Source organism: Dendropsophus ebraccatus, chromosome 1 (assembly GCF_027789765.1).
Source record: "Dendropsophus ebraccatus isolate aDenEbr1 chromosome 1, aDenEbr1.pat, whole genome shotgun sequence".
In the NCBI taxonomy this organism is placed as follows: domain Eukaryota; kingdom Metazoa; phylum Chordata; class Amphibia; order Anura; family Hylidae; genus Dendropsophus; species Dendropsophus ebraccatus.
In genome coordinates, this window is record NC_091454.1 from 180,706,398 (window position 1) to 180,718,546 (window position 12,149).

Sequence of the window (12,149 nt, forward strand, 5' to 3'; positions counted from 1 at the left end):
GAAATCCAAGTAAATGTGTTGGATTGCTGCCATGTATTTTTGCTGTAGATTTTTTCTGATGAAAAAACTATTGAAACATTGCCTTAAGGCCCCCATAGGCCTAATAATATGCAGAGTTATAATAAAATGTTCTTCTTTTGCAGAAACCTTGGTTTCATGATGTGTGGGAAGTATGGGTCGGATACCCAAAGCAGGTATGTTAAGTAGGTAAAATGGACAGAGCTTAATTCTGATATTAAAACAGAGTAAAACACTAATGCACTAACACAAGTACTCTGGAAGTTCTTACAGAACTATGGCTCAGTGGTTAGTAGCCAGCATCATGATTCTAGCTCCAAATAATGTAGAACAATCACAATACTAAGGTTTTATATTAGGTAGACAACCAATAGCAAATCTATATGGAAGAAATTAACAACTTCATAGGTGTCTTCTTTTTTTTCTTCTTCTTCTTCTTCTGAACATACTAACTATGTCTGAACATACTAACTATGTCTTGTATAAATGACACACAGGATTGCAGTCAATACAGGGAGAGCTGGCCGGTATGAAGCAGCTCACTCATTCTAGAAGTTCTGAAGACCTCAGCATTCGCAGAATTCTTATAGGCCCCTATATCTAGAACTATAAACCAATAGTCACACTCTGAGGGTGGCATGACTGTCGCTCTTAAACTGTGGCAAATAGTAAAACACAAGGGTTTCCTATTGCCACAAGTCTAGAAAAAAGTAAAGATTTAAATGTCCTTGCCTGAGGGTAAATATCAGACGTTCCCCGGGGTTGATCAGCGACCACATGTCCGTGTCCTGGTAAGTTAATCCTGAACAAAGATCATTTAGTAGCTGATCAAACGTGGATATGGACATTCTACAGTAGCTATGAAATTTGTCAGGGTGCTGGCGCAGATCCCAATATACCTGGTTGAAGTGTCCTCTTTGTGGCCACAAAGAAACCAAAGGATGAATCCAAAACCACCACCTTATTCTCCTTTTTGACTCTGCTTCCAGCTGTGGACGCTGAACAAAGTAACGATATAGTCAACAAAGGAAAGCACCAACCACAGGACCACGATCCATCAAGACATCCATGGTCTCCAAGAAAAAAAACCATAGAAACTGCAACTAGGTTTCCATATAACCTGGATAGAAACGAGGGGTTGGGACAGCTATTTTATTTTTTTTATGCTGAGTCATGCTGCAGTACCGGCTGGATGATCTTTAGCGCCACTAAGTTCTGATGCATCAGTGTGCGCGCGCATCAGAACTCCCCACTGCACACAATGGAGCGTGCGGCCGGAGCCGCGTGCTTACTGTGTGCACTGACAGGTTCTCTGTGGCCGCTATTCAATAAATAGCGGCCGCAGAAAACTGACATGTCAGTTTTTTGCGGCGCCACTAGAGAACCTGGCCGGAGCATATACTATGTGTATATGCTCCGGACGGGATTTCATAGACAGCAACGTAACGTATATTTACGTATAAACCATGGCCGTTGTTGCAATCGGCAACATCCCTTACTTTTACGAAAATATACGTTGTGTGAACATAGCCTAAAAGTGCATTATATAAACTTGGTCCTGTGAAAAATATGAAGTTTTAACCTGATTTTAGTTTTATCCTGTTTTTTATTCCTAAATTATACAAGGTATGATTGGATGATATTTTATTCAGTTCATTGCATATGTGGCTGTACACTAACAATATTTCCTTGTTCTGTTCTCATTTTAGGAAGTTCTTGACTCCCAGTATTGGTACTATGTGATGGAATTGGGCTTCTACTGGTCCCTGCTATTCAGCGTTGCCTCTGATGTTAGACGGAAGGTAAGAGAAGATCACATGAAACCCTGTGTTACCATCAGAGACTTCTGACCATTCTCTCAGCAGGTCTATTCTTTTGGTCCCTACACTGACCAGCTGCATTATACACGTGTTTGTGTCTATCTAAGATGCTGAATAAAGACACAGGAAATCAAAACACTTCTAGGGACTGGAAATGTAAATCGGGCAATGTTCCATTCATCTGAAGAAAGCTGGAGGAAATTGAGGGATATGAGGAGGAAGCATCAACATCATACATACCGTTCTGCTTGACAGAATAGAATTTTGTTAACGCATTTTATACTACATTAACATTTTTTTTTTCTCTGCAGGACTTCAAGGTACAAGTTGTTCACCACTTGGCCACTATTTTTCTGTTGAACTTTTCATGGGGAGTGAAGTACATCCGAGTGGGTACTCTGACCCTCCTGGTGCACGATGTCTCAGATGTTTTGCTAGAGGTAAAGTGATGATGACTGCTTTGTATTGTATATTGGTTTCATACCTGCCCTTACGCTTTTTCTTTTTCCTTTTTTTTTTTCAAGGCTGCTAAAATGTGCAGCTATGCCCAGTGGAGCAATACCTGCAACATTCTCTTTGTGGTATTTGCAGTGGTTTTTGTGATCAGTCGGCTCATTATCTTCCCATTCTGGTAAGTTCCTATGTCTAGGTATATCTAATGCAGTCTAAAGCAAAATGTGATGTTTTATAAGGTAGGCTTATCTGAAATATGTAGGTGTATCACAGAGATAGTAAGAGGGGATGACCCAGGAATAGAAGCAAGTGTAGAAGACTAAAGGCCATATTACATGGCATGATAATGAGAGGAAGGGAGCGCCGACCTGCCAGCTCAGCACTCGCTTCCCCCTTGTTCCCTGCTCGCTGACTTTATTACATGCAGGGAGCAGCGGGAGAGGTGGCCTGGATGATCTTTAGATCATTCGTGGGGCACATTGAAGTCAGCGGCGGTCTGCTGCCACTGCTTCTGTTACTTGGAGCCATGCACGGCAGACCATCGCCAACATGATCATGCTATTTCAACATGTTGAAAGACCACAATCAACCAATATCATGCATGTCGGATTATCAATGTCTTTTAATATGTTCTATTACACCAAACAATTATCGTCCAGAACAGTCAATAATCGTCTATGTAATAGGGCCTTAATAGTAAAGCTCAGTTGTCTCTAGTCTAGTGGTTAAGAGATTTGTTTCTCTTTTTTATTTTTATAATCGGGAACAAGGAAAATATTCGCAAGGGATATGGAAGCCAGACTTGCCTCTTTAATACGAATAGAAATCTACACCTGCATTACACATATGTTAATATGTTAAAGGGGTTATCCAGCATTAGAAAAACATGGCCGCTTTCTTCTAGAGACAACACGACTCTTGTCTCCAGTTCAGGTTTGCATTTAAAGGGAACCAATCACACACAAATTGGCCATAAAGATAAGGAAACGTGCTGGTACATCAGCCAGCACGCTTCCTAACCATCCCCCTGTCCCCTCCGTCCCATGAACATTCAGCCCGCAAAGTTAGTTTAATAGTGTCCCGCGCTGTATGCAAATTACCATGTAAGTAGTCAAGGTGGGCGGGCGGCTGGTCAAGTAGTCCCGGTGGGCGGGGGCTTCGTCATGTAGTCACAGGCTCCTGGGCCGCCTCCGGTGCTGTAATCACGCCCCTCCGGGCGTGTTGTAAAGCGGCTCCTAGTGACGTCACTCGGGGGGGCCGGCATTGCACGTCGGCCGCGCCGACGTCTTTACTAAGCTGCGCGTGCGCAGTACAGTGGGTGAAGCCGCTGCTGTACTACGCCGCGCAAGCGCAGTACAGCAGCGTCTTCTCAGGCTGCACTGCGCATGCGCAACTTAGTAAAGACGTCGGCGTGGCCGACGTGCAATGCCGGCCCCCCCGAGTGACGTCACCAGGAGCCGCTTTACAACACGCCCGGAGGGGCGTGATTACAGCACCGGAGGCGGCCCAGGAGCCTGTGACTACATGACGAAGCCCCCGCCCACCGTGACTACTTGACCAGCCGCCCGCCCACCTTGACTACTTACATGGTAATTTGCATACAGCGCGGGACACTATTAAACTAACTTTGCGGGCTGAATGTTCATGGGACGGAGGGGACAGGGGGATGGTTAGGAAGCGTGCTGGCTGATGTACCAGCACGTTTCCTTATCTTTATGGCCAATTTGTGTGTGATTGGTTCCCTTTAAGCTGCATTCACTTCAGTGGAACGGAGTTGCAAAACCTGCACCCAAACTGGAGACAATAGTGGTGCTGTCTCTGGAAGAAAGTGGCCATGTTTTTCTAACGCTGGAAAATCTATAGGCAGGTCAGAACTATATAACCTGCTGATATCTCCCTGCCTCAGCAGAGCGGGCTGGCCAGGGTGGATCCTTGTAGTCCCACCCCCAGTGCATCAAAAGGGCGTATTAGTATTAGAATTAAACTGCTAATAGCGCAAAAATAGCACCAAAGAGGAAGGTAAGAAAGGTAAGTGCCCCGTGTGCTATAGGGTCTTATCAGCAGGTTAGATACTTCTAACCTGCTGCTAATTTTCCTTTTAAAGTGACTTCACTAAAAATGCAGTCCAGTGTGCATGCAGCATGGTATAGAGCAGCTTAATTTATAGTTTTATAGAAAAAGTTTCAGGATAACCTATTTACACCAGCGCTTCTCAAAATTTTTCTACGGGAGCCTCACCCAACAGATAAAATGATGCCTGGGCCTCACCAGACTGACCAAACAGAATGCTTGGCCCTGACCATCTCTGGTAGAAGTCCATGCAAATATAAAAACTATTGCTTAGTCTACCCTCCATTTGTTTTCTTAATCCCTGTATAACATAAAATAAGTACAAAATGAGTCAATGGGCCACCTCACAGTTTGATAAGCACTGATTTACACACATATAAACCATTGCTCATTTTGTACTACGTAGTCAAGCGGGTGGTCCAACTTAATAATTGACAGATATCTGTGTATGTGTACATAGAAAGACAGCTGTCAATTACTGAGTAGGACCACCCACTTGACTACTTAGCCTAGTGTGAGCAGGCATTAACAATAACAAAAAAAACTATTCTGGAACTGTTCCCACAAAACTATATGTCCGTCTGCTCAGCTCCTCTTACTCTGTAACATAATGCCTGCAGGTTGAACTGCATTTTCTATATGGCCGGTTCTTTTTACGTTACAATGAGTCTAATATAGGGGAGCCAGTTGTAGGCTATATTTACACTGCCATATGTCTATCATATTTGTTTAAAATAATTAGAAAAATAAAATGTCACTGACTGCTTTTAAAGGCAGAGCCAAGACATGGAAAGCACTGCTTACTGCCAAGCCTTGGAAAGCACAGTATACATCACCATGATAACTACTGAGGGCCCCTGGGGACCATAGTTTCCATTCACTTGTGAAAGGTCTTATAATAGCAGAATATGATAATAAATGCTTAGCTGTCTGGGTGATCTCCATCCTACATGATAATTGTTTGCGTGCTGAGTAATGGTATCAGTAATTGTACTTCATCATGAACATGTTTGTTTTGCAGGATAATCTATTCTACAGTGGTGTACCCCCTGTACTACTGCCCACGCTTCTTCCTCTACTACTTCTTCAATATGGTTATGTTTATTCTTCAGTTCCTTCATATATACTGGGCATACCTTATCTTTAGGATGGTGCGCAAAATGATCTCAGGAAATGTAAGTTCTTACTATAACAATGTCCTTTTCATCTCCATCCAGCCTCCATAAGAAAGTATGCCAGGTGATAGTGAGACAAATTGACCCATAAAAAATAAATAGAGGAAAAACATTATGAGCAGGTTTCATGTATGTCAGTTCGCTGTAGGTTTTGTGGCTCATGCAGGTGGAGTTAAAAAAAAAAAAAAAAAAAAGATACTTCCCTTTTCTTTGGATCTGGTTTTTGCTAAGAAAAGATGCAAGAAAAACTGCTGCAAACTTCCTCATGTGAACCTGGCTTCCTGAGGCCCGGTCTTTCTGCACAGCAGAGAATGAGTGATGCAAATGACAGGAGTTTAGTATGGCACATTTCCTTTCTTACATTTCCGGAACTGACACACAATGCAGCGTCCTACTCATGTGGTATCACAGTAAGCACACCACCGTATTATGTAAATGCCCAAGTTGTACAGGGCATGGGAACCTACTTTACATGATGTTATATGGAAGCTCTTACAGGTGATTTATGTCAGTGTTGGTTTTAATCTGATGGAGAAAAACGCAAAAAGCAGCAGTTCCATTCGGTATCTTGTTACAGAGATGTTCTTCCCTAGAAGTTGTAATACAGTGTTGTACAGAGGAACAATCTAGAATCTCACAGTGCCCATGGCTCTGGACCCTTGTATGGAGCAGCAGGGACTCCCTGTGCCTCCATACAGAAACTGTCAATATGACCCAGCTCTGTGGATGCATCTTACAGCCTAATACAGGGATTAGATAACATTAGCAGATCAAAACCCAGTCAACCCATTATGTCTCCCTGTGGTAAGATTGGTGGGCTTTCTCCTTTAACTGCAATTGATTACCATACACCTCAAAGTTAAAAATTTCAGGCAGGGGGTTGCAGGAACATAATAAAGAAAGCATAATTATCCTTCCCCGTGCCCCGCAGTGCTGACTTACCGATTCCTGTCAGCTGCTGTTGCCCTGCAGCACTTTCTGCTGCAACGCCGCGTAACCGGCAGATGTACTATCTGCTCAGCCAATCAGTGATTGGGGCGGGACACACTGTGACGTTGCAGCTGGAGGAGCCCGGTATGTGACATATCCAGCTGCTGGCCAAGAATGACATCTTTTAGCTGACAGCGGCGCAACGGAGGCATGGCAAGGGGTAAGTATACTTTCTTTAGTATGTTCCTGCAGCCCCCTGCTTGCCAGAGATTTTTAACTTTGGTGGGACTTCTCCTTTAGGCTGGGTTCACACTACGTATATTTCAGTCAGTTTTGTGGTCCTCATAATGCAACCAAAACCAGGAGTGGATTGAAAACACAGGCTCTGTTCACACAATGTTGAAATTGAGTGGATGGCCGCCATTTAATGGCAAATATTTGCTGTTATTTTAAAACAACGGCTGTTATATTGAAATAATGGCAGTTATTTACCGTTATATGGCGGCCATCCACTCAATTTCAACATTGTGTGAACAGAGCCTTTCTGTGTTTTCAATCCACTCCTGGTTTTGGTTGCAATATGAGGACCACAAAACTGACTGAAATATACGTAGTGTGAACCCAGCCTAAAAAAGCTAAAGCCAGAAATATAAAGGAAGGACTTCTCCCTGCTGGATCCAATTTTAGCTTTCAGGGTGGGTTTACATTGAGGAATTCTCACGGATAAACTCTGCGGAATTCCGCCAGCTGTATGTGCTCACGGACACGCGCCTTTCCGCTGGCTCCATAGACCCCATTCTATGGGCCAGCTGATTCTGCATTACGCCGAAAGAATCGACATGTAAGTTCTTTCGGCGGAATGCGTAATCAGCCGGCCCATAGAATGGTGTCAATGGAGCCGGCGGAAAGGTGCGCGTCCGTGAGCGCATACAGCTGGGGGGATTCCGCAGAGTTTATCTGCGAGAATTCCGTAGTGTGAACCCGCCCTCACTAAGTAAATTAATCAAAATTTGAGTTTTACTAAAAAATGTTGAGTCCGAAACTACCCTTTAAAATATTACACAGCTATATGCACACAGTACTAGGGGTGCATGTATTATAACCTCTGTGAGATCTGACCTACACCACCTTGTCCGCTATGCACAGCATGGGGGATAAGTATCCCCTATGATATCCAGAACAGTCCCTAAATCTATTCATTCTGTATGGAAGCTGCCGAATATAGCTTTGTATTTGACTAGCTTTAGTGGCTCAGTAGACAATAAATTGAGTGGCACCGTGCATGCTAACCCGTTAACCCGTGCTCAAAACAAAGAGATGGGGCCCCGTTATGAAGATTGGGGGGCTGGCAGTGGTCGGACCTCCTGTGTTCCACACCTCTCCTATACTGTGAATAGGGAAAGAGATCGTGTATCCCATTTAAATCATCACGACTACATTTTTAGTGCATATAGGAACATATACAGTAGCTATGAGCCACATGTGACCCGGTCAAGGAATGGACAAATTTTAAAACCCTATGGAAACCAGAAACTGTCCAACACATCACTTTCTTATCAAGACACTGTTAGAAGCCACCTTCTGTTCAGCTCCTGTTCTGTCTCCCTATATCAATACATCTAAAGTGAAATGGTAAATTTACCATATTCACTTCCCTTTCTCTTGGGGCCAATTTTCAGGGCTGGTGGAACAAAGCCCCCTGCATGTGCAGGCATCCAGAGGCTTAGGCTCTTGCTCTTTGTGTATGTGCCAAGTGAGGATTTAAAAGCAGAGTTTTGCAATAAGCCACAGAACTTACACAAGCCAAGCACTGCCAGCAGGAAACTTACCAGCTCTTGGAGAGGAACAAAAGAATGTTCTACATTCAGCAGCAGCGGCAGCCTCTGCGGGAATGAGGTGCTCATCTGTAGAAAGCACGCCATTCATGAGCATAGCCCCAACACCGGCGTTTTTATTGTATCAGATGAGAGAAACACAACCTCTGATAAGCATCTGTGTTTTCAGAGTACAAGGTTATATAGGTATAGTAAAGTTTCAAGATGCAGTATTCATCTATTACCACAGTTGGGGCCAGAGCTCTGCTGATCAGACAATGTTGGTATATCCTAGCACTATGACCCTAATGTCTGCAATGAAACAATCCATCTATATGATAAAGCGCTAATCACAGACATGAAGCTTACAGAGAGCTACAATACACTATAACAAACTGTGACATAGACATGGATAATACAGTCTTTCATCCTCTAGATCAGCGGTAGGGAACCTTGGGAACTCCCATCATGCCTGGACAGTTAAAGATTTAGGGGGACATTTATGAAATGTAGGCCAGGGAGAAGGTGCAGATTTGCCCCTTCTCCCTGGCGTATGCCCCACTCACCCGATTGGTCGCCTGGGGGAGCTTCGGGGGGGGTGTGGCCTCCCCCCGCACCTTATTTATTGCAGGCGTAAATCATGATCCAAATCTGCACCTGCTTCTAGATTAAGTACGCCGGACTCGTGGCCAGCCGGATTCACTAAGAGGCACACGCCAGGGATAAGGGGGCGGGGCCTAATATAAGACCAGCGTACTTGTACGCCGGTCTTCATAAATCCTCCCCTTAGCTTTGCCTGAGGGCAAGTAGAGATCTTGTACATGGGAAAGAATTGCTTCTGGAATCTAGAGTTTTCATTGCACAATAATTTAATTGCATATTTAATTTTTATGAATGTGTCAACCTTCTTGCACTTTAAATGGATACTCCCAAGTTATAAGGTTATCCCCATCCCTAAAATAGGCGTAAACAAACTAAATGGTATGGAGCCCCACCAATGTTGGGAAGAAAGGAAGGAAAAAAAAATTTATATATATATATATATATATATATATATATATTATATATTTTATTATTTATTTATTTTTATACACAACACACCACGCTGTCACAACCAGTACTCTGTGGTGGAGATGATTTAACAGCGGGAATTTTCAGGTTCGTTCAAACTCAAACCATCGATTTTTGAATGAAAAGCCGATGGTTCGAGTTCTAACGAACCTGAAGATTCCCGCTGTTCGATCATTCCTACTCTGTGGGGCTTTCAAACATTGCCAAGCTTTGTGAGGGATAATGTTAAAACTTTGTAATACAAATATTAGGCTGAATTATAAAAGGGGTATTCCGGAGTAAAGCTTGTCATCTTTTTTTAATTTTCCTTGTATAGATGTCCGGTGATGATCGGAGTGACAACGAAGAAGAGGACAGCGAGGAAAACGAGGAGCAGCCATTAAGCAATGGGGATGGAAAGAAGCGCATCATAAACGGGCAGCACGACCGCTAGGTTTGCAGCTCATCGTAAGCAGTCGCACCCCAACCCTGATAACATCGAGAGAATAAGGAGTAAAGGATCATTATTGTTGGACTTCCAGGCACGCAGCAGGGTACTGGGGGCAGCGGACTTCAGCTGGAGGGGCACCACAGATCGGAAAGGTGCGGGGTCCTTTTCATTAGGACTAACTATGTTCGATACAAGGCCCAGCCATTTATTTTTTTTTTTTTTTAGTTCCAAAACACAAACTTTAAGAAGAAAAAAAAAATCCACCTTAAGTGACCGCTCGATTCTTGTTTTTGTTTTAGAATCAACTTTTTAAACAGGAGACAGTATTCTATAGTATCAGCATCTCCTCCGGGAAAAGTCATTTACAAAACGTGTATGTGTGGGGGTGGGATTTGTTACAGTGTCTTCCAGAAGGAAACCAGGACAGACGGCAGCATCGCAGCAGTTTGTAAAACATTCTTTCTTTTTTTTTGGATACAAACTATGGAACAAGAAGCTTTTATTGCACTAAAAACCTTGCTGACAACTGTTGCCCCGGATCCACTCGGTTCCTGTTCTCATTGCACAAGAGGGTTAACTTCTCAGTGCACTGAAGATGATGACACTGTATCCCCGCCTCCTCCTTGGCTCTATTTATACCACATACGGAACACAAGAGGAGCTCTGTGTATAATACACACAAGATTAGCTGTGCGCATGCTGTGACCTAATACATGAGTTGTGTGGGAGGGGACGGCAGGATAACTCTGCCCGTCTGTTCCAGAGATGACCACAGGAAGCACTAGCTGTTCCCTATGCCATTAACACGTATCACTGCTGTGCCTGCTTTCAACCAACAGCAAAGGACATAGGTCTTCTAATACATATGCAACGTTTATAAGACTTTTAGCCAATGAATACTAGGTATTATATCCAAAGATGTGTGGTGAGAGAGGAGAGATGGCACTCTAATAGCTTTATTGTATATGTATACAGTATATTTTCTGTCTGTTTCTAAAGCCCCAAATACCAACTAGCCTAACCTATATCTGCCTTTTGCTGAATGTGGAGATTTTAGCCACGTCTTTTTCTTTTTCTATAGGTCCTATTCATAAAGCCCTTTTATACAGTTTATAGTAACGTGCTGCCTTATTGTACATGTATACCAGGATCAGCTGCTGTTAGATGCATCTTCTACAATTTGCAGTATTCCCAGAAAAAAAAAACTAAAATTGCACATTGGGGTTTATTGCAGCCAAGTTTATGAAGACCAAATCTGGAGGGAATGAGAGCTATAAGGAGGCTTGGTGTTGTCTGCGGTGGACTGGCCTGGATACACATGGTTAATTCCAGTCCCAAACTTTCTTTACACACTAATTTTGTATCTTTAATTTGTCCACGTGTAAATGACACCACAAGGATAATAAAGCATTGGATTTTATCTGGTTTATTAGCAGGGTGTGGTAATTCATTAGTTATTCCAATTTTACTTGCTTGGAATTTAGCAAGTCTACAAGTATACAGTGGTGCCTTGCAGGATTATGAGCATAATTTGTTCCAGGACCTTGTAATCCAAGAAATCATTGAAATCCAGACACTTTGTTCCACACCCCAAAAATGATTTTTTTTTTTAAATTCTGAATAACATGTAAAACAAATGAAACAAACACTTAGACACAGCTACATGTGATATTATAAGTTTCTGTACAACAGTATACCAATCAGCATGTGGTGTTTAATGTATAGTAAGTGCATAAACCTGACAGAACAGCAGCTATTTGTAGATACAGGATGGAACTGCAGATCCCCATAATGCAGTAGTGCACTACAACAGGCTAGAATAGAGAAGCAGGGCTGCTGTCACATGACAGCACTGGGGAAGGGGTGTGTTCAGCATGGACCAATCAGGAAGTGGAAATCGCAGAGCTGTGCAGGAAGACAGTGAGGGAAACTCCTCTACAGCAGTGTGAATGTCTGAGTGTAAGTGCAGGCACATTATAACAGGAATGGAGAGGATGGGAAACACAAGTGCTGACAGACTGCAGGGAGCATAAAGGAATGAGCAGGGCATATGTGGGCACAGTATAGCAGCACTCTCTGTCTGGAAAGAGAGAGGTTACAGCTATGAAGAGATTACCTCCACAGCCCTGTCCCCTGATGCAAGCCCTAGCCTGAAGTAGATCTGCTAATTTGGAAGGTGGGGAAGACTTCCTGGGTCAGAGTATAGTGCTGTAGACCAAGCTATGCAGACCATGCCCCTCCCATCCAGTACAGGGAGCTCTTAAACCAAGTTACAACTTTGAAAAACTGTGAGCTCTTCTTGCAAAGCACTCTCAGTCCAAGTTACTCTTAAAACCAAGGTACCACTGTGTGTGTACATGTATATGTG

The 12,149-nt window shown here is 43.2% G+C and overlaps 1 protein-coding gene across 2 annotated transcripts in view; it reads left to right on the top strand.

The window, feature by feature from the left end:
- The window catches only part of CERS3 (ceramide synthase 3), a 112,065-nt gene extending 100,859 nt beyond the window's left edge, over positions 1-11,206 (top strand). For both annotated transcript variants that reach the window (XM_069985238.1, XM_069985246.1), the window contains 6 exons: positions 144-194; positions 1,728-1,820; positions 2,150-2,278; positions 2,363-2,469; positions 5,383-5,536; positions 9,668-11,206. In XM_069985238.1, coding sequence (XP_069841339.1) covers positions 144-194; positions 1,728-1,820; positions 2,150-2,278; positions 2,363-2,469; positions 5,383-5,536; positions 9,668-9,784 — 651 coding nt within the window. In that variant the 3' untranslated portion in view covers positions 9,785-11,206. The remainder of the gene's footprint in view (positions 1-143; positions 195-1,727; positions 1,821-2,149; positions 2,279-2,362; positions 2,470-5,382; positions 5,537-9,667) is intronic.
- The last annotated feature ends 943 nt before the right edge of the window (positions 11,207-12,149 follow it).